This window comes from Caloenas nicobarica, chromosome 15 (assembly GCF_036013445.1).
Source record: "Caloenas nicobarica isolate bCalNic1 chromosome 15, bCalNic1.hap1, whole genome shotgun sequence".
Taxonomy (NCBI): Eukaryota; Metazoa; Chordata; class Aves; order Columbiformes; family Columbidae; genus Caloenas; species Caloenas nicobarica.
Window position 1 is genome coordinate 4014250 of NC_088259.1, and position 27814 is coordinate 4042063.

At 44.7% G+C, this 27814-nt stretch overlaps 1 protein-coding gene across 1 annotated transcript; it reads right to left on the reverse strand.

The window, feature by feature from the left end:
- Positions 1 to 2420: 2420 nt before the first annotated feature.
- On the reverse strand, positions 2421 to 27703 carry CHMP4B (charged multivesicular body protein 4B). The gene is made up of 5 exons (XM_065645613.1): positions 27352 to 27703; positions 7515 to 7692; positions 6670 to 6784; positions 5998 to 6124; positions 2421 to 3234 (listed from the first exon to the last, which is right to left on the reverse strand). Exons 1-5 carry the CDS (start codon positions 27545 to 27547, stop codon positions 3167 to 3169), a joined length of 684 nt encoding a protein of 227 aa, XP_065501685.1. The 5' UTR covers positions 27548 to 27703; the 3' UTR covers positions 2421 to 3166.
- Positions 27704 to 27814: the final 111 nt, after the last annotated feature.

A 27814-nucleotide genomic window follows, 5' to 3' on the forward strand; every position in this document is an offset into this window, starting at 1 on the left:
AGAGCGGGGCAGAGGGGCAGAATCCCCCCCAATCCTGCTGCCCACGTTGCTGGCGATGCTGCCCAGGATACAATTGGCCTTGTGGGCTGCAGGAGCAAACCTATGAACCCGAGAACAGTCGTGGCACGTCCAACAGTGAAGCCTCTGGCCACGGGAGCTCTGTCGGGGACCGGCAGCCGGCACACTTGTTCCTGGGGAGCGCTTCTCCGCAGATGAAGCAAAGACAAGGATCTGACAGTTTCTCCAGAAGTCACACTTTCCCTCAAACGCTTCAGGTTACCAAGAAGTAGATTATTCATTGCAGTGAGTTTTCCTACTGCGCCCTGAGGTGGTTGTGATGTGTTACGTACCCAACTGCCCCGCACAATGTGCTGCTTTGCTCCCGCTGCATCTGGACCCATGTGCGAGGCCACCACTCTGATCACTCAATCCAGGGAAATCCCATGAGGCTCCTTCCCAGAGCCCGTTACTCACATGCATTAACTAAGAGGCAAACTTGCTCACAACTCATCAGTTAAGCAGCTGGAGAGTGATTTGCCAGCAGCTAATGGAGCCTATTTAACATTACACTGAAGGCTCTTGCAGTTAAATGCATCTCAAAACAGCCCCAGAAAAAAGCATCTGTTGGAGAGAAGACCACGAACACGCAGAAAACCTATTTCTACATCTGGGAATGTAAAGATCCACCGATGCTGAAGATTGATTTGATATGAAGCAGCACTGGGCCGAGCTGTGGATTCCCATTCCCCCAGGGAGGGAGCAGAGCCCCTGCCTGCGGTACAACACAAGCACCCTCCGGCCCAGGAGTGCCAAGGTTTGCAGTCAGGAACACAAAACCACCTCAGCTGCTGTCTGGCCCAGCTTTCCCAAGTTCTCTTTGCGTGTTCGCCCTGTTCTAAAAGTACAAAAGCAGATACTCGGTGAGTGAAACCCTGAGCCTTCGAGCAGCCACCACACAGCAGTATCTTTCCCGACTCCCCCAACCCAAACGCACAGCACAAATACAAAATGCTTCCCTGGCAATAAGTATTGTGCTTCCCCTAACAGTCCAATTACAAAAGCAATGTCCTGGTTTCTCCCCCTGCATAGCAGAGGTAACAGCCGTCCCCTCTGCCAAGGGCTGAAAGCGTTATAAGGGAAAACGGTAATGAGGTCCATCAGCTGGGTGGTATTTTTGCCCGGTTTTAAATGTGTCCGTCGCATACACGCGTGCAGCATCGACAATGCTTTTCACCTTCCCTACAAAAGAAAACCACACAGATTAACCGTAAACTGAAATTACCTGGACCCCAGTTTTCTGCTCACCTCCTTTAACATGTAACAGCAGCTCTACATGAAAACACTGATGCAGCTGCAAATGAAGTTGCCTGATGAGGGCAAGTTAATTTTGAGTAGTTTCTGCAGGAACTAAACTGCCTTTCCTAGGATGAGGAATCCGGGGCAGCGAGTGCACGGCTACAGAATCAGAGCTGCTTCCTTTACACTGCATCTCGGTGCTGCTTCCAGGTGTGTTTTGCCCACAGGACTAGTCTGAGCAAGGCAGAAAAATGTTTTATTCTAAACATTTTAGCTATTTACTGATATTATGCAATATATCAAGGAATTCGGTGATATTCGAAACAGCAAGGTGATCGGTCCCCAGACATAGTAATAAATAGTAGTAGTAAGAAACTACCCCATCATTTATTAAAATAATCAAGAAAAAATAGGTTGTAAGTAGTAACACTGTCGTAGCTGTCTGGCTAAAAGTAAACAGGAATCACAACACACGCTCATTATCACATTTTCTTCTTGCTGTGCAGACAAGGTTCTTCCTTTAGTCAAAGGAATTGGCTAAATGAACAGGAAAGAAAACATAACGCAGGAAACAGCTGGGCTGCCAGGTGGTGCCTCTGTCACTCAGTTTCTGATGTTCTACATCAGCAACCTTAAAAAGCATCAACGGTGCTTTTGGGATTTCTTTTTCCTCCCCCAGCTACACCTGAACACTTCTGTTAAAGACCCTTCACTGCACTAGAGATGCTCACCCAGAACTCTGATAATGCTACTGCTTTAAAATACATCTGTTAGCAGAGTGCACAGCAAGTACCACGTCTATGACAAAAAATACAAAGTCAAGGCTCCCAGCTCTGCCCCTAAACTTGCTGCTTCTACTATTAATTCAGTTTTGATTTCTCCTTCGTGTGGGGATTTTGACACGGTGGACCAGAATATTATTGTAATAAGGAAACAGCTATAGCAGCCCTCTGGCAATTTTGCTCAGTTAAGGCTGAAGTTTTATACAACTAAGCCACAGTCATAGGACCAAAGTTCAGCTGGCTTTAAAAAGTGTGCCACTCATGCAGAAAGAGGCCAAACTGCATGTAAGTTACAGTCAGATTACTTAAACATCACAAAGAATTGACAACAGTAGCCACAGATGAAAATTAATCGAGATATTTAATACAGTGCAATCCATAGTAGTTTCTTAATTAAAATAATTGTGTGCATGTATCTGAATGGGTTATCAATTATCACAAAAAAGCAATAAACATTGTAGTGCTATGTAGAAAAATGTACAACTGAAATTTAAATCTTCCCTACTTCCAAGATAGCGTTTGTCAATCGCAAGTCATCACCAATTAAATGGGAATAGTGACTACATTGTTGCAGTGACAAACACAAGGCTGGCCACACATCATCAAGGGATATAAATATAACTTGCAAAGAACTAAAAACCTAAAGCATTCTTGCACCTAAAGACAATAAGAAGCCAATGGTGGCTTACGACTTTTCCTGGTTTTAAATGCCTTACAAGACTTCTAAACACACTAAAACTGACTTAAAATTACAGAGTGGTTTTTTCCAGCTTATTTCAATTCAATATGGCCCAAACTTTTGAAGATGCAGATCCAGCAGTGGCAGTAGCACAGTCCAAAAGCCGAATGTTTGATTTTGCAAATACCTTCTTACAGAAATTCAACCGTATTCAACCGCAGGCAATTCCCCCTACTCCCCCTTTCTTACTTTGTGCAGACCATGCTATGCAGAAAACAGCAATGCGGTTCCCACTGCTTTGGGTTAAAATTAAAGACACAGACATTTTGCTTATGCTTTCTCCTCAACACAACACATTTGCACCCAGAATATGTAATCAAAGTCTTTTTTCAGCCAGTTGCTGCTGCGGTTACATGGTTCCTGCCCAAGCTTCCAGCTCTTTCATGTCGTCATCCTCTTCTTCCTCTTTCTTCTTGGCTGCAAAATATTAAAAGAAAACAAATGAGTGGGAAACTTGACAGAATCTTGTCCTGATTCTTTGCAGGAGAGAAGCCTCTGTGCCACCGACCTAACCAATAAATGAAGCACCAAATGCCAGTAAACAAATAGACAAGATCTTTCTGAATTGAAGTAACCGGTATCTTCTGAAAATGCCAGAATGGGCTAAACTTCTGATATTTCCACTTTACGTGGGAAGAGACAAACGTGCAGGAAAGTTAAGCCATGTACACCAGCAGCGTGTACCATTTTCCATCCTCACCAAACCTCCAAGCAGAAGACCCTGATCAGTTCTGGGTTTCTTGTCTGAACTCTCCAGTATTATAGTTGTGCCTCTATTAAAAAAAAAAAAAAAAATTCCTTATTCCATTTTGAAGTTCTCAAAGTGCCACAAATGAGGCTCGTGTGTTTTCATCTGGCTGGCGATGGGGACGTGGCGCAGCAGACACACCGACCCACTGTCACCTCTGGTCCTTCCAGGGGAGCAAATGCTGTTCTTTGTCATAACACCACAAGTCCAGTTTCTGGAGATGAAAACTATGAACTCAGCAAAACGGCTTTTAACCCAGAAATAGCTGCAGTAATTTTGGAAAACACCAAAAAAAGATGTCATTTCCTCAGGCAGTGTTTTCGTTTCAAAAGGCGGGGCGGGGGGGAGGTCAGGTAATTCATGCTCAAAATGGTTTGTGTCATTCCAAATGAAGCATTTACGTAAGAGAGAACTGAGTCAGCATTAAGTCAGACTCAAGACCTATCATTTATACAAGTTTGGAATGTGTTTTCCTAAATTAAGCTCTTCCACTCTCTGTTAAACAGAAACAACTTTTGCCTGAATTTCTTCTGACGTTAATTTAGCTGACAGGCAACTGTAAAAAATTTCTCATTCAGACTAGTTAAGTCAAAATCCAGACAGCTCCTGAGAACTGGAAAAGCAGGAAAGCTCACCCTCATTTTCCAGGAGGTAAATAAGAGTCAGCTCTACCGCAGAAGAGACATTACTGATTTCAAAAGGCACATCAAGGAGGTATCTGCGTCGTTAGGTAATCTCTTTGAAAGTCTGACCCATGATGACCAGAAGTAAAATTTTTAATCCCAGTGTATACGAAGTCAGTTTTAAGTGAAAAATAATTTAGGGGGAAAAAAACCACCTAAATCCCCACCCACCAGCACTCCAGAATCCCGAGGTTCCCCAGATGCCGATCTCGGAGGCAGTGTTGTTTGAATAAAAAGTAGCGTGCCGTTAAAATACATCAATGAAATTCTAATTTCCACCCAAAAGGAACAATATAAAACCTACAAAACACCGAGTTTTATACTCATAGCTTTTACTATTTTAAAAGTTTGAAGTCTTTATTATTTTTATTCTTTTAGGAATTTCATGTCTACATAAGTGTTACGCTGTATAGTTACTTAAATATGAGCACAATTACAATGCCTCTTACTAATGCACAGTCACTACTACCTAAAATACTACAAAAAGCATGTTTGGGTGCAAGTCAGTATGTTTTAATGTCTATAACCCAAGGAATATTTAGAGAACAAACCTCATTAAACCAGCTAGGACAAAAAAAGGTAATGCACATATTTATTTAAACTGTTTCTCCTGCTGTTGGATCTGTATCTAGATAAAGCTGCGGATTTAAGATATTTTGATATAACTCGCTCTCCTCTCAAGAGCACCTGGCAGCAATTCTGCCTAGCAAAACAGAACTAGAAAAACAAAATCAATTATGTCAAAATAAAAGAACTACAACGGACAAGGACTGAACTCCACAGCACGTCACCTAAAGCAGTACCTTGGTGCTCGGCAGCATCTGCTGCTTCCCAGATCCTTTTAACCCTGGAAAGGCAGCAAAATAATTACAGATACACTGACCAATTTAGACTATTTTCATCCCCTGGTTTTTCAGGCCTTTTTCTCCTAAGTAAGCATATGAAATAGAGATGCAAAATCTACAATTTATTCATAACACATTAAGGTAGACTCAGCAAAACAGGCTAGTAAAGCTTCATATCGCATTAATGCGTGCCAGAGGTATCTGTATTTCATGAGGTGTCACTTCTAGTTGACGGAAGAGCGATCAGTTCAGATTTAACAGCAACTTGGAACTGTGTAAATACGAATATTTCGTGCCTGTCCTCCACGTTCATCACACTAACTAAAATTTTCTAGATATATGTGCTCTAAGACCGAGATGACCCTCGGTTTGGTGCTGACTGGCTTGAGTACGTGCAAACCTCAGAGGAGGCAACAGCTGTCCCCAAAGTGGGGACTCGAGTTAATTCCTCCCAAAAGCCAGAAAAGCAAGGATCAAGTTAAAAAAAAGGCAGCAAGCAAGTGTGGTTCAAGGTGAGTATCCGAACCAGCCTGGGACTAATTCCAAGAGCTCATTTACTCTCCGCTGTCTTTCACAGCCTTGGTATGTTTGTCAAGATCACAACTGGTAGAAGGTTTCTTTACCCCACATCTCCACTCTGAGCGTCATCTGTGTTGTAGATAAACTGGTAGCGTTAGAATGGATAATAACTGTTCTTGTGATTGCTATTCATTTTCATTCTTCTTAAGAAAGGCAGGTTACCCCCACGGAGAAACGATACTAGATGTAATTTGGGATTCACGCAGCAATTTCAAGAAAACATCTGCGCTGCCTGCAGCTAGATCCCTCACATCTGAGGAGTTTGCAGTTAAATACACATACTTTTCAACAATCCAAGATGTTTCTGGTAAAGGTCCACACATACCTGGCTTTGAGGGTATTGATATTGAGGGCACATTTGGTAGTGGTACTGTCTCGGGACCACTTATTTCCAGCAAGTTTTTGTCTAGTTCTTCTTGTTCTAGTTCCTCTAGTTCTGCCATGAGTTCATCCTAGTTTTTTAAAGGAGGAAAAAAAGAAGAAAAAAATAAACTAAGTCATATTTATTAGCAAGTAGATTTAGCTGGTCGTATTATTAAAGAAAATAGCTTAAACGCATAGGATCAAACTGAGGAGATGAGGAGGCTGAATCTTCATCTGAATTCCTGTATGTGAGCTCTTGGAGGGTGGGGAAAGCAGGAAGAGAAGACGAAATCTTCAAGTCCGAACATTCTCAGATCAGGCCATCCAGAGCATTCTCAGCATGAAGCTGGGTCAGAGCTGCTGCGTGCACTGGCAGGAACAGCCAGTAACAGGTTCTAGGAGAGATTTTATACTCCCAGTACTACACCAGACACACGCAATAGGCAGATCTTGAACATCTCATATGAGTCACCATCCCTGGAGGTGTTTAAAAGATGTGTAGACATGGAACTTAGGGACACGGTTTAGTGGTGTACTTGACAGTGTTGGATTAATGGCCAAACTCCATGATCTTAGGGGTCTCTTCCAACATAAATAATTCCGTGCTATAAACAGAGGTGGATTTAAAGCATACCTCATCAAATTCTTCCCCAAATCCTACTGGCTTTGAGATGGCTGTTGAAATCTCATCGGCCAGCTCCTGCTGTTCTGCAATGTCCTGCATTAATTCATCTACTTTATCAATATCCCTGTAGAAGAAAGGAAAGAGTTCAATATAATCAGGCACTTTCCCAATCAGCGCTTAAGACTGTATTTCTTGCGTTTTGTAGAAATGCCATACCATAGTGACATTTTACAAGGTCCTTTCCCAAAACATATATTGCATGCAAGTCTGAATTTTATCCCCCAGTCTCAACAAAATTATGCACATATTTTTTACTTTTTCTTAAAAGCTTAGTTCACAACAGTTATTTACAGATACTTCATAGGAAGCGGTTTTGTTCTGCATTACTGATATTAATAATAATTTGCTCTGTTCACATTACGTCTACAATATTTGCTTTTGGAGCCAGTACAACATTCCCACAATGCTATATTATTGCTACACACAGCAACTCCGCTGCACAGAAAGACGTTTAAGCCTCCCCTTGAGACTGAAAATTCTTGCTGCTACCAGGTGGATCTGTGACTGGTGCACCTTCCCATTTGCTGTAGATTACACTAGTGCTGGCTTTCTGTCGGACAAAGACAGCGGCTTTCGTGCTGTATAAAATTAATGTCAAACTGAGACAGCATCGATAGTTGTGTATTTTGCTCAATATGAAAGTATATCCAGTATTTCAGTTTAAGCTACAGCCTTTTAAAAGAAGATTTTGCTACTCCAGCTCTACCTTTGGTTACAAACCACCTGGTATTCCGCAGATCAACCAAATCACAAACTAAAGTTCCTACAAAAAGATGCAGAAGGGAATGACTTACATGTTGTCATGAGCAGCTTTCATAGCTTTAGCAGCATAACCCATATTCTTAAGCACTTCAGTGTTAGTGTTGGCATTCTCAAGCGCTTCCCTCTGAAATTCGATGGTTGATAACGTGCCATCTATCTGTGCAAGCTGCTTCTCATACCTCTTCTTACGCTTTAGGGCCTGAAGAGCAGCTGAACAACAAAGAAAAGAGCAGGATTTGTGAGGTTTGTGCCCAGAACAGCCATTCACATTTTGTACCAAATGCCACTCCGTACAGAGAAATGTTTAGCACATTCTGTTGTGTGTTGTTCACTTTTTGTCCTAGATAAACCAAGTTGCCTAACCCTTGCGTTTGCCTCCTTCAGCAGAATTGTTGAAAGGTGCCCAGACCCTTGCTGTCCATCTCCTGCAACATGAAGGATTCAAGCCCAGAAGCAACTCAAGGATCAGTTGCTCGGTCACTTGTAACACATCACAAACCAGAGACTACGCTACAGCAAACAGCAGGTTGCCAAGTGCAAGCTGATCCGCATAAAAACACCTTTGTTCACCATCACCCCAATACATCACGGCACAGTTGGCGTAGCTCCTGTCAAACGAGGTTCAGATGCCGCTGCAGGGTCCCCCCAGCAGCTCATTCAGATAGAAAGCAAGACAGACGTTTCTTCAGCTTAATGTTGCGAAATACACATATTTCTACAAATATGGAAATATATATTAACAAACTTTGTGCATGTTTCATATTACTCCTACGACAAGGCACGGTCCACACAACAGTCTCTACTGATGACATGAGATGTTACCACTGAAATTGGTTTGAGCGATTTGCTGGTGCTGTCACACACCACCTGGTGACAACCGCCAGCTCTCCCCGAGACACCCGGACAGACAACAGACCGGTGCATGTTCGTTCCCGAAACACCGACACCAAACACAAACCGGATTTCTAGATAACCTTGCCTGTACACGGCTAAAAGTTTTGGTAGGAGCTGTAGTGTGGGCAAAACCTACCAAGCGCTGAGCACTGCAGCGGATGAACAAACAGCAGGTGTCAGACATACAACCAGAGCTTCCCTTTGGGGCATTTCTGCTGCCCCTCTTGATATGAACAGACTTGTCCCTTGCATGACAGATCTGGTCATACAATACACTCACCTACTTTAAAAACGCAAAGCTGCTGCCCTAACAGCCCTGCTCTCGGTTTCTGATCTCAGCCACGTGCACACTCCATTTCCTCAGTGCTCTGATCTCTGTAAAGAGCAGGAAAACGTTAACACGACACAGGATCAGCTGATACCAGTGTACACACACTGAACACACGCTCTGCTAAAAATGAACACCCTGCACCCCCCGACAGATCAGTCACAAGCACCAGGAACGGCGGCACATAAAGGGTCTTAATCTTCAAGATGTTATTTCAAAACTTTGCAGCCCTGTTTACGATTCCACAGCAGATTTAGGGTGGGTGCGACAAAGAGTAAGAGATCCTGACAGCAGACAAGCTTCCCTTATTTCCCCTACTAGAGGGGTGATAACTTTGTGACATGATGAGCGTATTCCTGCAACGCAAGCAAAATAATTCATCTCCTAAAAGCAGATTAAGCCTGCAGGCACCCCATGCAGTTTGTCAGATGGCATCTTGAGAAGCTTGACGTTCCTTCAAAATAACATCCTGGTATCCAGAAGCCCTGCATGTACCCTCTAGTTCTACAACTGGTTACAAACATGCTGTATTTGATTGCTTTCAAATTACACTAACATATTAGAGGATAAAAAAGTACCTTCTGAAGGTACAGCTAAGGTTGTCAGGCACACAAAGCAGCACAGGGTGATTTAGCAGAAGTGATCAAAACCACAAAAGCACAGACCACCTCGACTGTTCCAACACAAGGACAAAGACCCAAATCGAGCCCCTTCGCTGATTTTCAGTCCAACCACCCGTAAATCTCTCCATTCTGGGGCTGGTCCAACATCCATTCTCCTTTGACAGGAGTGGGCACAGGACCAGGTTTTTGTGTAACACAAAGGGCAGTGTTTGCTCTGCAGAATCAAGCACAACACAAATATCATCTGAAACATTCCAGCTTTACGCCAGATCATAAATTGACGAGCAACACATTACTGGTATATTTAGTCTGGTTAATTTTGCGCTAATGGTTTAATTAAGGATATATAAAGTTTTCTTACTTGGAAAGATAAAACTGTTAATAGGCTGTGTTTATATAGCGACAGATGCTGGAAAAGCATCAGACAGCGACAGGACATTCTTTATTGAGGATTTTGCGCATCATGAAGAATTATTGGCAAAACCAGAGATTTTATAACCATTATACAAACCCAAGTAAAGTACTACAATTTACATACAGTTCCCCACTACAGCTTTCTCTGAGCATAGCTACAGTTTACCTCCATTACATGCTTATGCACATTTAAAACAAGCTGCTCAGACACCAAACTTTGCAAAACAGATCCTGCCAAGGAACGGGAATATAAACACGTTAGGCTTAAAACTTGCCTTGTTTCAAGTGAAAACTTAAAATGGATTTGTGGTGGCCAAGTGGCCATGGCTGATATTGATATTTTCCCCTCTCTCCATTAAGGCCAACACAAGGACAAAGCTTCCCATGGCCACAACTCCCACCTGTACCTACCTGAAGAGAGACTGATAGAAATGCCTATTTCAGTAGCCTAAAAGAGACACGGACCGACAGACAGCCCCAGGAATAAGCACAGGGCCATGCATAAAGCTTCTGTGCCTGGACAGTTCAGCATAAATATTTAGCACAGGTCGATTAACATCAGAGTGATAAATGAGTTTCTGCAACGAAGAAAACCCTACACAAGAGACTGCAATTTTTTGCAGCTAGAAGCACTAAGGAATGCAGAACAAGGTATTCAGTGCCTCAAATTAGATGATCACAACTCCCTGCAATTTATTTTCATCTGTGTTTCCTTGTTTAACTATCTTTTAGTGTAGAAGACTTTATCAAGCTGTAAAAAATAAGAAAATACCAAGTTAATTTAGGTCACATTCATTTCATCCTGCAAGTTTTGGCAATTAATTCCCCACGCTCCTCCCCGCACAGAAGAGGATTTACACTTCACATTCAGGGTTCTCCTTGTTGCAATCAGCGGTGCCCCTTCCACAGACCCAACCAGGCACCTGTGTCCGATGCAAACACACGTGGGATAACACCAGTTCCTGCACATGTGCCCTTTCCACAGCTCGGTAGAGATGCTGGGATCCACTGCACACCTTTCTATGCTCTATCAATAGTCTCAGTTGCAAAAACAGATCGCTAACTGATCACGTCTCTGCATCCGATTCCCCTTGAAATACTTAAAATCACATTTGTTTGTTTAAGACTGCTACTGTTCAGTTGATTTTCTACCTCTCAGGACCAATTTCTCAGTTTTCAGGTGTTTCTGGAGGAGCACAATCCATCAATACCCACAGCTCCGAGGTCACAAGGAATTTCTGGAGTAAAGGTCTCTCTAGAAGGAAAAATGAGAGACACACTGAGCTCTGCAGAAGGGCCAAGGGGCTCACCCAGCCGGGCATGGGAGGAGAACCAAATCCCTGCTTAAACTGCAGGAACAGCAAATAACGGGCCTGCAAGTTTTCCATACGCTGCTAGCATACTTCACAAACTTCACAGAGCGGTGGTATCTGACAGAAGAACGGAGCCAGGGGGGTGATTCTGTTCCCAGCCACAGCTGCTTTATCTCTACTCTCCTGTTTAGACATCGATTTCTGAAAACTCATGAGCAGCTCTGATACTTTCTTCCTGCACAACAGTCTTTACCATCTCCATAAATACCAGCTGAAATCTTATGCATTGCTAGAGTAATATATTTTTATTAAATTTTCATTGAAGTCGAAGCTATGAATACTTAATCTGCAGGGAATGACATGGGCTCTTTTTCTCAAAAACAAAACCCACAACCCACAAACAAACAAAACATCAGTTTCCAGAATTTGAAATAAGTGTGAAAAAGAGACAGCAGGCTAGAAACACATTCTCTACTATCACATTAATTTATGCACATGCAAGAAAGGGATGTGCGTTTGAAGTCAGAGTGTCCCAGCCCATCTTTGCTCTTTGTGAGAACCACGGTCACATTAGGCAGCGTGCAGGGGACAGTCCTCAGGACCTACACCCTTAATTATGCCTTTTCTGCTCCCAAGACAGTAATTACACAGGCAGGCAATGTAATTTAATACTCAGCATTAATTACTGTGGAACTGCTTCAGCAGGACCTGTAACCATATATTAACTTTAAAGCATTTATTCTCTAACATAGCCAGAATTTCTGACAACCCAGAACCTGGTGCTAGAGAGCAGCACATTTATTTTTCTACAAACAAGTGGTTTAAGTTTTCCAACAGTGCAATAGTTTCCTTATCTTAGAGTAAAAAGCTGTATGAGACTACAAGATCCCTGGACCAGACTCTTGCAGCAGCTTCTGCAAAGTGCCTGATATTCAGAGGCTTGAAACAAATAGACTGGTGCTCGTTCTCACCATGTGTATTCCTTATGGAAATTTCTTATGCCCCCCACCTTTTTTTTTTTTTAGCTCAAATCTCCCATAGGTTGCACATGAGGAAAAGACAGTAGTTGCTGAACCCTTTTAAAAGAATAAATTGACAGATAACCCTCTCAACCTGCTAAACGGCCACACATTAGATAAACTGATGTGAGAAAAGTGTTGGTAGACTTAGAACTTACTATTAAAAAAAAAAAAAGGAAGTTTAACATTTAAGATAACCTTAACTTAACAAATCAATGCAGACCAAATAATAGCAAAAACATTTGATCATGCCATGAGAAGTTAATTTTCACAAGATGACCACAAGCACATGCTAGCAAACACTGGGGTGTTTTTAGACAGCTTTTATAACCTGTACCTTACCCTTAACAGGTTGTGTTTTAGCTTCTAAGTCCAATGTGCATGACGAATTGCATGCACTTCAAATATCCTCCAAAAAAATAACAGCAGATAACAAAACTTAGATGTACTTTATTTGAATTTTAGTGAAGTTTTCAGCAGAGTTCATAAAGAAGTGTGCACTGGGGAAAAGCGGTTATATATATTATTACAACTAAATTAAAGGTAATACATTTAACTGGGTGACGCCTGCCATCCATTAGGAGATGGTGAGCAGTCTCAAAATTATCTTCTCCATATGACATTTTGATATATTCATTGTCTTCATTATTAGCTATGACTGGGACATCTGGGCCAATTTTTATTCTGAAAGATTTCACCACAGAGCTCTGACCAGTTAAAACTGATATAAATAGTTTATGACCTCTTTTCCATTGGTAAAGTAAAATAAAATGTCTCAGTGTTAATAAGCCTCAGTCTCTAATCTCCGCAGTTCCTTTTTACACAGAAATTCTCACAACGAAAACATCAGCTCCAGGGTGGGGCGAGTCCAGTGAAACTGTTTGGGGTTTTTTTTTTGTTTTTTCTTTATTTGGTGTTTGGTTTGGGGAGTGGGTTTGTTTTGGTTGGGGGTGGGGGTGTTTGTTCGGGGTTTTATTTTTTTATTTACAGTCTTCAATTGATGAACTGCAAACTACTATTTTTAATTTCATACTGATTTGACTTTCTGTGATGGTCCTCCCTAGAAGTCCAGCAGAAGTTTCACACTTATAGTTTGACCACGGTGAATAACAAGACACCGAGGATTTCATTATTACGCCCAGGCCTCCGACACGACTGATAAGCAGGAACTTGCGTTACGGTTTTCAGTCACTTCCCTTTCTGACTAATGAACGCTCACAAGTGAAAAGATACGCTCATTTGTGCAGAATAACCTCCGTCAGCACTCAGTCTGAAAAGCATGACTGCTCACCCAAGTAATTTCACTTTGTTCTCAAGAAATGCTAGCTGTAAGAATTTAATTTCATGGGGGTTTAAGTATTTCAACCTGTATATAAGTAAATTATTAATAGAGCTATTTTAAGTCTTTTTTTTTTCCTTGCAACATCTACAGCAGTTTGTTATTGAAACAGGAAAAATGTTGACTATAATAAAAAGTTAGCAGGCTGATAAAAATACAACTTTCCTATGTAGTACTGCAAAATTGACTACGAACATGTCAGTAATTTCATTAAAAACCAACAGCCCTCCTGCAAATAAGTACTGCTTACACACTTGTAGGACAAGTGGTGTTAATGGGATATTTACGTATACAGCAATTCAATTGTTTTTAAATATCATTAGTAGAAACGTATAGATTAGTAGATCAAAAAACATGGAAGAACATAAGCCTTTGTTCTTCTGCACACTTGCAACTCCAAATTTTGCCAGCAAAGACACATCTGGAGAGGAGCAGGAGGACCAGTTACTTCAGAGCACTGGGAACAACTGGGAATGTAATTTGAGAGTTCCAGTGAATTCAGAAACACGCTTGTATCAAGGTCCACGGTTTTTGTGAACCCAGGGAATTTGTCCTGACCGGTGTTTCACAAGTGCCTATCGACCTCCTGCCTCTGCAAAAATCTGCTAAAAATCACACTGATACCTAAAACAGAAAGGGTTTTCATCCAGAGGAAGACACACTGGTTAATAGCTTTCATTACTCCAAATGAGGGGAAAAAAATAACTTAATCTAACCTCTGATTCCTACATTCTCACTGGCAAGTAAGAGAAGAAATGGCAGCAGCGGAGACACCACTGCAAAAGGACGTAACTGTATGAATATAGGATGAAAAAGATCCACAGCAGCCACAAAAATAATGGACACCAAATGCCAGCCACGCCAAAATAAATAGTGCAAAATAACTGCAGAGGAGCTTCCCAAACAGGGGTCTCCCGGCCTTCGAGCAGAAATCCCAGACACTAGAGATGATTAAAATAATCAGCTTAATACTGGGTGACTGTCTTGTGCATCATATGGTGTATCTATTTGCTCAACAGAAAGAAGTGTCATTATTTTTGCTGCTTCTGAAAATACCTTTCCACTTTCTGGCACTTGCCTCGGCAGCAAATTTAATCACCAACAACATCCTCATTGTCCTTGAATTGGGATAAATAAGAGGCACCAGTAGGTCTAAGAAGTAATTTGCTGCTATGCCTGCAGTAGAGCAGCTTCATCTTAGGCTGCAACTGCTCATCTCTCCTTCTGTTGAGAATTAGCAAACTGCCTACAATATCTTTAAAAAGTTCCTGAGAAAGAAAAAGGTAATTTAAAGCAATTCACAAAATACCCTCCAATGCTACAAGCAGATAAAAAGGTAGATATAAACCCCACTACAGTCTTACCCAACTTCTCTCACACCATTGAGCTTAGCCTCGAATTGATATCTTTCTGCAGGGTTTGTAGTTCAATAAACTGTGAACCAGCTGAAGGATGCTCGTGCTGGTTCAACCCAAGCCCAGTGTGGAAGCATCCAGGCCTATCTGGCCACAACAGATCTGCAGCACAACCCAGGGAACACTCGACCCGGACCAGCTCGGTCCTACCAGACGCAGAAGCTGGTGACACTTAGATCTCTATTCATGGTTCTAGAGGTCAGAGCTTTAAAGGGCGTTTTCAAAACCTTTCAGGCTATTTCCAAAACCATCTAACTGCTCTTAGAGGAACAGCTGCAAAACACCTTTGTCCTGCAAGCTTCTGCCCAAGCATTTTTGTTTTGGTGCTGTTTCCAGTTCTGGAAACACCTCCTACCCTTCCTTTGCTCCAGCAGAGCTTTGCCTGCATCCTGCACGTGAGATGTCTCCCCACAGAAAGAAACACAAAGCCTTTCGGAGACAGGAACACACAGGCCTCGTACCAGGGACTGAAGAGCAAGACAGCAAGCACGGCTGCTCAGCTGGTACATGAGCATATTCCTAACTGGCTGCCCATTAAATACCCAGCTATGCTGAGCCAAGTTGACAGCACGGCATGAAATGTCAGAGGTCCAAGAAATAAGGTTCGACTTTTAAGCATCGTGGTGTGAAAGCGGTTGGGAGACAGGGGTACTGAAACACGGTTAAAAATAAATTCACAGCAACTCCAAGGCCAATACAGTGCAAAGCAGCATGATTTCCTTTCCCATGAGGATCACCTGCCAAGATCTGTGATGTCTAGAGGATAAACACAAGCCTAAAAGTCACTTTATGCTGAAGGTCTGAAGCCATTATCACACATTTCCCCCAATGCCAGGGCCTAACGTGTCCAGCATGGTTCCCAGAGAGCAGCTCACGGAGCTGGCAGCAGCCTCTGTGCCTTTTTTTCCAGGAGATGCTGTGCTTTTAGCAGGGAATCGTGAGCAGAGTTCAGTCTTCATCCTCCACTTATTTTTCTGTGTCTGTCTACTAACCGTTTAATGAAGTTCACAAACCTTCTCCTCAAAGGCAGGCAACTACTCCCAGCTCAGAGGTAAAGCGATTGATTAAAACTGCTCCAATAAAGCATCCAAACCCAGGCAGAGAATACAAGGTTCTTATCTGCGTTTAAAACAAAAAGATTACAACTTCCTCTTGAGCAAAGCAGTGCCAGAATATTTAGTCTATGGTGCAAGAGACTAAACTAAACAATAAGCATTCCTGGTCTAAAAATCTATAAATACCCAACAACAAAAATATATATTAAAAATATATATATAAAAGCATTCTGTACGACAGCAAAGCTTTGATCCACACATCACCCAGGCACGGTAACCACCACCTTCACGCTGTTACCGACTGGCACTGCTCAGTGGTCCGATCAGCGTCGACTTGACCTCTGCACCAGGAATTGCCGATGCTGCTCCACATCCCCAGCCCAGACGCGAGGCAGCCATACGTGAAGCGTAACGCAGTTCCTTGCCATGCTCCCCTATTGTAAATTAGTCATAACCAGTCATTTTTGTACAGAGTACTAAAAAAAAAAAAAAAAAAAAATGTTTTCGTAGGTCAGAATCCACTATTACAGTGCTATTTAGTCCTGAAACAGCGAGGAATTCGCTCAGGCTGAAAGGGTTCTAGTAAATGGGGTTATGTTGGGCTGGCATCCAGTCACTAGTGGGTTCCACAGCTCTGGGCCAGCGGTCTTCAGTGTCTTTATAAATTATTTAGACTCAGGACTTGAGGGATTGCTTAGCAAGTTGGCTGATGACACAAAATTGGAGTTAGCTGTTGACACTCTGGAGGGCAGAGAGGCCCTACAAAGGGATCTGGACAAATTGGAGAACTAGGCAATCACCAAACGCATGATGTTCAACAAGAGCAAGCGCCGGATTTTGCACCCGGGACACGGCAACCCTGGCTGTACAGACAGACTGGGGGACGAGATGCTGGAGAGCAGCTCCACGGAAAGGGATCTCGGGGTTCTGGTCGACGGCAAGTTGAACATGAGCCAAGAGGGCCCCGTGTCCTGGTGCATCCAGCACAGCACGGCCAGCCGGGCAGGGAGGGGATTGTCCCGCTCTGCTCTGCGCTGGGGCGGCCTCACCTGCAGCATTCACTGTGTGCAGGGCTGGGGACACACGAGAAAAAGGAGGCAAAGCTGCTGGAGAGTGTCCAGAGGAGGCTACGAAGTTGGTGAAGGTTTGGAGGGGAAACCATATGAGGAACGGCTGAAGTCCCAGGGTTTGTTCAGCTGGAGCAGAGGAGACTGAGGGCAGAGCTCATGGGGCTGCAGCTTCAGCAGGAGGGGCAGGGCTGAGCTCTTCTCTCTGTGACAGTGACAGAACCCAGGGAATGCCAGGCACATGTGCCAGGGGAGGGTCAGTTGGACATGAGGAAAAGGTTCTTCACCCAGAGGTGCTGGACACTGGAACAGGCTCCCCAGGGAGGTGTCACGGCCCCAACCTGACAGTGTTCAAGAAGAGACTGGACAACGTCCTCAGACACACGGGGTGACCTGTGGGGTGTCCTGTGCAGGGACAGGGGCTGGACTCCATGAGCCTTGGGGGTCCCTCCCAGCTCAGGACATTCTATGATTCTACATATAGAAACTTGTGGATGTAGAACTGGCGAGCTGAGTGAGCCCGTCCTGGGCTGGGCTGCTGGAGGCGAGAGGGGGACAGTCCAGAAAGCAAGCAAGCCTTCGGCCTTGGGAGCCGATTGCTCTGACCCTTGAACATCAAGGCAATGATCCTCCGGTCAATAATCCTCTGTAAAATAATCTCTAGGTGAGCATGTGACAAGTGTCAGCTACAGTGAGATTTGTAGCCCAGTAACAGAGAAGCAGCCAACGGGTTTTTCCACTCAGGAGCTGAAATGAGCCTAAGAAACACTGGAACAGCCAAGATCATCTAGGACTAATGCTTCCAACTATTGCATTAAAGCTGATCCCTCCTCTGGAAGGAAAGCAGATACCATATTCCCCAATTTTCAGTGTTTCACTTCTTGCAGCCCTGCATGTCCCTGGATGATGGCAGGGGACTCCAAGGCATCTCCAAAACTGATTTACCCAAAACACATTTCTTCTTTCCAAATAAAACTAGATATTTTTCTAAGGCTGCTGGGGTAAGTTATCCTCCCTTACCCTTTTGAACTGCCCAATAACTTTGCTGTTAAAAATCTGCACCTTATTCACATCAGAATTTTGTATGTATATAAAATAAGATACTTATGCAGAATTCGACAAACGTTTAAACTTTTAGGATGAGAAAACTATGTTCCTTAAGGACTCCTTGGGATTCTCACTGCCTGCAAATACTCTTTAAGTGTTTTCTTCTTTATTTTGTGATTGTTGAAGATACTTTGTTAAAGAGAATTCCAGTGAAAAACCATAATCTTCCTCTGGAACTTTGCCAGAAATTCATGAGGTAAAGAAAAAAAGTAGCTCTTTGTAAGCATCTCAAAATAGTCTATTACCACAAAGAAAAAAAAAGTAAACTACAAAATTCTCTATGCATAACAATATTTTTGTGATTAAGTCACAAAATCCAGAAGATCCTACCTGTAAGTGGCTCATTGCGAGACTTTCTCTTCCTGGGGAAAGAAACAAGTGGCTGCCTGGGTAATCAATCTATGAGGCATCTTCCAGCTTTGAGCAATTATTAGAATGTTGTCAAGTCTAAGAATTCTGTTGAGGCTGTCATAATATTTAGCATTTCACTTAACATCTCATCTGGTGAGGTTATGCTATTTTGAGATGTGAAAATTTAAACTTTTTTTCATGAAAGCTCAGATTCCAGCACTAATGACTAAGGGGAAAAAGATGAAAACACAAGCCTTTAGAAACCCAGAAGCTATAAAGCAAATAAAACAAACCCTATTTAATTAAAAAAAAAAAGTTTATACTTCTTGAATCAACCCCTATTAGCTGCCAACACTGCAGTCTCCAGGCCAGAACTGAATTTCATTTTTTTAATGGCAATCCCAGGCTCTTGGGCAGTGACCAGGAGGCAGGCTGAGCAATAAGCAGCAATAAGCAGCATCACTGATAGTGCTGCCAGGGAGGCACTTACCAGAAGCAACTTTCTGCCACGCGGTTTTCTCCCAGGACATTGCACATGCTGAGCCCACCACGGGGATGCTAAAAAGTCATTTCAATAAGGTATCACCTTCAGGGGAGGTGGAATGACTGTGCACAGTTCCCACTTAGCCCATTATGAAGTCTTCCTTTGTATCAACTTGTTTTATTTCATAACATGCAAGTTTCTGAATGTCGTCAGTTGACGAACCTGTCACCCAGGCATTTAAGTGTCTTTTCAGCCCCACTACATCCGAGCAACCTTTGTGCCATCACCTGGAAGTAAACATGACATCCTTAAACTGGAACGAGCTCCTGCTGAGCCACAGAGAGCACAAATATGCATGTTTGGTAACACTTAACGCACCACCACAGTAGTGAAACAGCCGTAGCAGAAAGGGGGACTTCAAAAAGACAGGTTTTACAGTGAAATATGTTGCAATTCTTTGCATGCATGGAGTAAGATGGCAGCAAGCATCCAAACGAGCTCAAGATGCAGCTACATGGCCAAATTCACCCAGGCTCTCTATCAGGTTTGTGCCAGCAGGATGGTGACCATGTTACCAAGTCCTTGGGTTTACTTTGTACCTAAACCAGCTCTTGACTTCAAAACATCAAACCTCCTGGATGAGGGACTAGGGGATCTGTTTATCTTTTATTCTGTTTTGAAGTGATTGCTGTCTGGAAAGCAGCCACAGTGGGAGGTGGTACTACCTGGTTATCACTCCAGATATGACCCCGCAGGCAGGAACAGCACAGTCCGAGATGGACTATCGGTTGTACTGATACACTTGATGACTTGGCTCGCCTTATCTGGGTAAGGACCAGGGGAAACAGCGAACTGCAGGAGCAGCGGCTGGCGCAGCAGCTCAGAACAGGGAAGGCAGCAGTTGTGGAAGCTGTACGGAGCTCAGCCCTCGCCTGCTGCACACACGGATCAACGTGCACATCCTGGTGCAGCACAGATGGCTATCCTGGCCATTCGGACAACCCCAAACTTCCATCGTCTGCTGCCAATCAGTTGAGAGTTGCAAGACAACAGCCATCTGTATAATTATCCTGTAGCCCTATAAAAATGGTTATTGACAAGGCTTCATCTAACCGGTGAAACCAAAGGAAGCCATAGCAGACCTTTTCCAATGGGGCTTCCAACCACAAGGACAGGACGGGCAGAACTATTATTGCCTTTGCCCCAGCCAGGCACTGAGCTTCACTAAGGGGAAACTTCTGCTCTCCTGTGTTCCCACCATCAAGAGGTCACCGTGGCCACTTCACTGCCCTCGGTACTGGCCACGAGGAAGGTCCACAGCGACCTCAGGCTCCTCACCTGCAACCTGGCCACAGCCTTGTGAGCAGACTTGCCTGTATCTTCCAACATCTTCACAACTGTAACACTGCTTCTGCTCAGAGACTAAACCAAGATGACTACGAGCAGAACTAACCTCATTATCATCAGCTACGTGCTGTGGCCTTGGGTTATCTGAGGGAAAGGCAAAGGTCTACCAACATCTGATGTGTAGCCTATTTAGGATTCTCCAATTGCATCCTTTTTGTTTCAGGTCCTTCATCCCAGCAGTTCCAGTTTGCTGGACACCTGGCTGCAAACTTCATGGAAAGCACGTTAAGCATGTGAGCTGCTCCAACCTGTAGTTTTGCAAAAGTCATCCATTTTTGAGTAGCATGAGGAAACAGCAAGATTTTACTTTACACGCCACTCTCCCCGCCCCCCCCCCCCCCCACTCTTTTCACAGCCTTGCTGGCCGTAGAAGGTCAGGCCACATCCTCCCCTCTCACACCGCTTCCCATGCAAAGTCACAAAAGCAAACAAGCAGCACGTACTACTCCATAAACCAGACACAAGAGGCTGAGCCACCCGAGGAAGAGATACAGCAGTACACAGCCACACACCGCTGCGACAGGTCCCTTGCAAGGGTGCCCACCCAGTCCAGCAGAAGAGGCAACACCGTCTGCAGGAGCCCGACAAGGGCTTGGAGGTGTTGGGACCCTCCCAATGGAGGTCATTCACAAATGGCAAGGAGCAACTGCAAAACAGCAGGACAACAAAAAAATCCTTCTCCTGGGCAGCACTGGCTGTCATCTCCTCCTGATGTGATACCATCCCCCCCTTTGCCATTTTAAATTAATCCCCTGCTCGGCAACAAAGCACAGCCATGTCCTTCCCCATCACTTCAGGCCTGGAAGCACCAAGATTTGCCAGGTAAGGAGCAGTGACCGCGTTGACTTCCAAGCCCCAATACAGCACCTTTCCTACCGTGACCTGTCTGATAAGCAGTGTTGCCGATTGCACCAGAGTGTATCCGAGCACACACAGAGCACTCGGCCATCCCCAGCATCTCAGGAGGTCCAGCCGGGATCCTGCTGCACAGATGATGTTCAAGTCCAAGCACATGGTTCTTACCAGAACCCAGTCAGAACAAGCAGAGAGATCGAAAGGAGGCCTGAAGGATAGAAGTGCAGAGCCTGACAACACGCCTATACAGATAAACATCGCACAACCGGCACAAATTCTGCCAGCGAGAAACAACCTGCAGTTTCTCCACATCTGAGTAAGTAAACGAGGGTTAAAACAAATTAACAATTTACATCACCTGCAAGTTACAGTTTTGAACTAGCACTAGGAGCCCTTAAGCAGGATTCAGTAACTAGGGGTGGAGCTTAATGAGACACCAGAGTCCAACAGCTAATGTATTTGGAGAGAAAAAGTAATAAAAACAAAGTCATGGCTGGAAACATGCCAGGTCTCCCTTCTGACCGCATTTGACAGGGAACAAGAACAGGGGAAGGATGTATTAGCATCAAATACAGTTACAAAAACACATCTGGCAGAACCACAGGGGTTTTGTTGTTATTTATGCCACTTTCTAAAGCTGTTTTAAGAGGTGTTTGTGAATCCCCCATCCCTCCCAAACTGTTCTATACTACAGCAATCTCTCTCCAAAAGTCTCTGTTAAACACAGGTAGGATAGAATTATAAACTAGGAGTTTCCCTGGTTTTAAACACCTGTTTGTAAAAATTATAACAGAATCATAGAACAGTTTGGGTTGGAAGGGACCTTAAGGATAATCTAGTTCCAACCCCCTGCCATCGGCAGGGACATCGTCCACTAGACAAGGCTGCTCAAAGCCCCGTCCAGCCCCAAGCCAGGTGATTAACGCTCGACTCATTAATCTCAGGCAGACGAAGGACTCAGGTCAGCGCTGCTACCAGTACTCTCGCACTGAAGCTGAGGTTTGCAGTTAAGCACCTGGGACTCAAAGATGTATTTTACATCAGATTGTCACTTAAACCACAAATAAAGGCGGACAAGTACTACAAGAAGGGCTGGATAGCGTTTGCTGCAGGACTCCTGCTTCCCCTACATCAGCATCTTATGATTCATGGAAACAAAAGCAAGTTCATGTTATTTGATTACGGAAGCAGAGAGAATTTCTCTGGCCAGACATCCAGCAGGACCTTAAAAACACGTTTGCAAGCAATGCACTCACGTCTAAGACCTTACATACACGGTCACAAGTCCTTTGAGTCTCAGGCCCGAGGTTGTAGCTTTCTCTTCCTTGAATTCCAGACCATTGCAACATTTTGAACCAGTCAAACACCTCAATAAAAAAGTCAATGTACTCATGCAAGCTTGCTTCCATTTTCCCCCACCTCTTCCTGGGAGATTGCACGTCACTCTCAGATTTTATCATAACTAATACATCTGAGCTGACCAAACAGGAGACTGTTGCCAGCAGAGCTGCCCTCCCCTTCTAGCCACATTCCTGGCTCCCTGCACTGCCCACTCTGACATTTCTGTGGTTAAGCGCAATAACTTTTTTTTTTAAATTGTATTATTAATAGCTAGGTTTTGGCTGGCTCAGCAAACTAATCCAACTCACACGCTGCCCACACAAGTGCTAACACCAGCACAAGAGGAGCAGGCGGGACAAGGTGCCACCACACGGAGCCCAGCCCGTCCCACGGCCACCCCAGCACCCACCGCGGCACCTTCCAGCCACTATGGAAAGGGGCCATTCGCTCAGACACCCTCCAGCAACGGGCAGAGCAGATCAGCAGACTGACAGGACAGACTGAAGATGCAGGAGGACGCAAAACAGGTAATTTTCCATCAGATCAGCCAGCTGAACAGACTGACCTGCGGCAGCACCAGGATCTATTGCAATACAGAGGTGGGCAGAAAATTATGACTTTTGACTTCAGCCCACACCCAACTTTCTTGGTTGTCTGGGTTTTTTTTACATGTGGGATGAAGCACAGGAGTGTTCTCTCTCCAGGAAAAGCCTGAATTACATAGCAAGAATACAGCCGTGGTTTTGCATCCATTTTGTACTCAGTCACCAGTGCTGGAAAAACAGCATTATATTTATTTACGACGAAAGAGAAACTTTGACATTAGGGACGAAAAAACACTAACAGATGTCAGAGCTGATAGAAAATCCATGAAGTCAGTCTTCTGCTAAAGCCTGAATATTTTTACTGCATATTAGCACGGTGTTAGCTTTTCACCCATTATGGTGTTTATGGACCTGGTGTTCAACAACAAAAATGTAAAATCTAGTGGCAGGCAGGAACGTGACTGCACTGATCCACCCTGGACATAAACTCTCGAGTGGACTTACACAAGTGGCACCCAGCAGAGCACCAGGTTTCCCTCCCTGCTGTGATCTTCACATCGAGACAGAACTTGAGCTCTGGGTTTCCATCAGAAAAGATAACCCTGAAACAGATTCTGGAATCGTTATATCCAAAGCAGTCAGAGATGAAAGAATTAACCCATTGCTTTTTCTGTGTCTGTGTGCTATTTCTCTGGCAGCCTGGCTTTGTGAGCCAGCTCTTGTAGGATGAGGCGATAGCCACAAGGCAAGGAGTAAAACTGGAGCAGCAGTGATTAAGATCAGCTTGAGCTACTCTGAAACTGAATACTAAGGCCCAGAACTCCATAACCCTCGGCAAGATCCAGCAGTTCGATTTGCTCCATGAAGTTCGAGTGCCTGATAAAATATCCCGTATTGGATCCAACAACGTCGCATGGACAAACTGGAGCGGAATAAAAGGATGGAGCAGCAGCACGGTGCTTCCAAACCGTCCAGCTCACAGCTGCATGCTTCTTTTGTTAAAGTTATTTTCAGGGCAGATTTAAGATCCAGTAAGATACTGGTTGACTGGCATTCAAACCATGCTGTACTACTGCAACTTCCATTAATTTCACCGAGTGAAGTCCACTACCCACAAGCTAAAGTGTTGAAGAGACTCTTGAAGAAAAAAAAGAAAAAAACCCAAACACCAGAACACAAGCTGTTTTCAAAAGAATAGGCTGAACATTTCCATGAGGTAACACAAAACAAAACACAAACATAACGCAACTTCTTCTCAGAAGAGCAAAATAGTAACTTGCACGTTTCCAAGAACGCTGTCTAAAGATGATCAGTCTTCTCCTCAGTAGGTTTTCATTCCACGGACAAATAATGACATGCACATTAAAGCCATAACTGCTGGTCTCCCCAACACGCTTTAGAAGCAGCACAGGTGCCCTCACACCAACATAACACTTGGAGACTGTTGCCTTGTCCCTCTCTGAGAGCTACTTGGATATTGTGGCCTAATGAGAAGGAATTGGTAGAGTGAAGGGAAAAAACTACAATTATTACTTATTAAAATGACTGGAGTTCCTTCAGAAGGCATGGTGATCATAAAATTGCTACATCTGTGCAACAGAAAAGAACAGAAAGATCCTGAAAAAAGGAGCTTTTTATTAAGAGTTTAAAGCCTCTCTTGCCAAGAAACAACACAGACTAAGGAAATTTATACTCATTAGTTACTCATTTTAACTTCAGAATTTCATGAGGAGTTACACAGCCTGGATATCCTAAATGTCAATTATGAAAAATATACAAGTAAAGTAAGTTCACAAAGTAACAAAAACCTGCATGTGCTTGGGGCAGGCACAAGAATCAGAAGGCCTGTAAGTTTCTGTGCTGCGGGAATGAGTCAATGAGCCTTTAGAAACCCCGCTCGCTTGGCACCCGAACAATCGCCCAGTGTGCTGGAGAGCAGAGACCGTTTCCTTTTGTTACCCTGAGCGTGCCAGACGCTCATCTTTCCTCTGAGAAAACCAAAATGTCATGCCAGGTTTCCCAAGGTGGCTGTAATTTTTCAGGTGAGCTCCCCACTGCTGCAGACACGTTTGTTCTTCTGCCAGCTGAGCATGACAACCCATCCACAGGACACTTCTCTCTAAATAGCAGCGATATACAGAAATCCTCAGAGTAAAAACCTTAAGTCCTGGAGAACTAAGAAAGCTTAAGGATTCTTAAAGGTGTATTTTTAAAAATTGGATCCAACACTTTAAAAAAAAAAGAATCCCTAGTTAATTAGCTTTTGTTCAGTTTTACTTAAAACATTCAACTATATCGAAGTATTTCCATTAAAAAGACATATTGGATTTAAGTGACTTTGCATCAAAATTACATAATTTCTGAATTATAAACTAGCCTGAAGTCAGAGAGGGAAAAATCCAAACAACTGCATACAAAAAAATGCAATTTGTTGGAGCTCAGCTGATGATGGACATCTTGAACCCAGAATAAATGAGCAGTCCCTCAGTCTGTCCTGAGGGGAACTCACTTCCCAGCAAGCGAGCAGGTAACGAGCAGGTAACCAGCTGCCCTTCCTCGCAGCCCAGAAATAAAAGTTGGCCTCTTAGTTTCAGAAATCCTCTGGAAAAAAAAGAAAACCATCCCTAGCCCTCCTCCTTTCCACAGCTCCTTAATTACTCATCAGGATCTCATCCTTCTGCGAGACCTCAATTAGTCTGACCCAGAATCCCGGCAGTGAATGGGCAGGTTTTTCTCCTTCCTCCACCTCCAGAGAAATTTAATCTCTCCACTACCCGGAGCGCCCCACAGCACATGGACGGGCAGCATGCACAGAAAGGCATGGAGAGAGCTGGCATTACAATAGAGTGAGACAAGGAGCTGAACAACCAGGTGGCAGGAAGAGAATTTTAGGAGAAGTTAAACAGGACCAACATAAGACAGAGAATGCATAAACTGTAGAAGAGGAAGGCTAAAAAAAAAACCTGTATTTTAGTTCTCCTTTTAAGCTCATTACCAAGTTAGGCCAAAAAAAATGCACCAGAAACTCAGGCTTATTAAAACTACCACAATAAATTTGATTTCGAAACTAACTTAGTGAAGCCTGGTCAGGCTCTGCTGAGGTCCTTCAGGAGACACCTGTGGCAGCAAGTGAGGCCACGAAGCCACCGGGCACCCTGAGCTCGCCCCATTCACACCGTCACTCAAACACAGCGCGACTGGGAAGCCCTGGTGCAGCAAACTGCTCTGAAGTTGGAAAGGAGCCTTAAAATGCTGACTAAAGTAGTGACGTGAAGCAGAAACTGTTATTGGTAATTACTGTAAATTAACTCCTGCTACTTGACCATCAGCTGTGTATCAGCAGCTCTCGGTGCCACGGAGCTGCACCTCCTGCTTCAAGCTCTGCTGTTCTGCTGGAATCCAGCACAGAAAGGGAAACACCAACACAAAATCTAAACAACACTTTCCTGAAAATGCCACTTTTAATGACCGTTGTAAAACAAGCAAGAAGCTCGTCAGAGCACCCAAATACACACCCTGACAACTTCTTAACTTCAGGCTGACATTCATTAATGCCTATCCAGCACTGCCTGCAAATATATAGTTAAACCTCCCCGGGAGGGCCCAGTTCCACCTGGTGAACACCAGTTTCTAATATCTAAGCTACCAATAGCTTTAGGATACCCTAACAACAATGAAAATATATCTAACTAAATCCTCAAATTAAGCAGGGTCTTGGTAAAGAGTTGTGTTTGTTAGAAGAAAAAAAAAAAAAAAAACACCACCAAAAAAAGACAACAGCAGTAAAGCCAGACTAAATCCTCAAGTTAAGCAGGGTCTTGGTAAAGAGTTATGTTTGTTAGAAGAAAAAAAACCGGCAGTAAAGCCAGGCCTTAGTGCATGCCAATGCGCGGCTTTTCCAGCTCCTCCTGGACACAACCAGCAACTCCCCCGCTTCTGCTTCGCCACGCGTTCCCGGCCCGTCCCCGAAAGGACCCGCAGACGGAACAGACGGGCCGAGCAGCAGCGTGACATCGTTATCACGCGGGAGTGACGCGGCGGCCGCGTTACAGCCCCAGAGCTCCGGGTGCTCCGGGCGGGGAGGCCGGGCCGCTGCGAACCGGGGAACGGCCGCGGGCCCTGCGGAGGGGCCGCCGCAGCTCCCAGGCGGGGGACAGAATGGAATAAACGCAATAAGCTATAAACACAGCTGCACAGCCATGTCTGTGCTGTACACAGGGCACAGGCAGCGCCCCACAGCCCGGCCCGCCCCCCCGCTCCGGGCAGCCGGGCCCGGCCGACCTGTTGCCCGGGGCCCGGCCCGGCCGCTCACCGCGCTTGTTCTTGGTGCCGTGCTTGCGGGCGGCCGCCAGCTCCTCCTCGATCTTCTTCTCCAGGAAGTCCTGCTTCTTGCTGAGCAAGTCCTCGGTTTCGCGGAGCTTCTGGATCGCGTCCTGCGGGGACGGGCCCTTCCCGGCGCCCTTCCCGCCGGCGCCCGTCCCGAACAGCTTCCCCAGGAGTCCCGACATGGCTGGGCTGGGCTGGGCCGGGCCGCCGAGGCCGCGCTGTGAGGCGAGGACGGCCGTGAAGCACCGCTGCCCGCTCCCCTCACAGACCGTCAGTCCGCCAGCAGAGCCCGGGCCGCCGCCGCTCGCAGGGCTCCCCGCACCCTGCCCGCCGCCCCGCCCCGCCGCTCGCCGCCCCCACGCCGCATACAACTCCCGGCATGCCCCGCGGCGCCGCGCCGCGCCAGCGGGCGATGTCCGCCCGCGAGGGCTGCTGGGAAATGTAGTCGC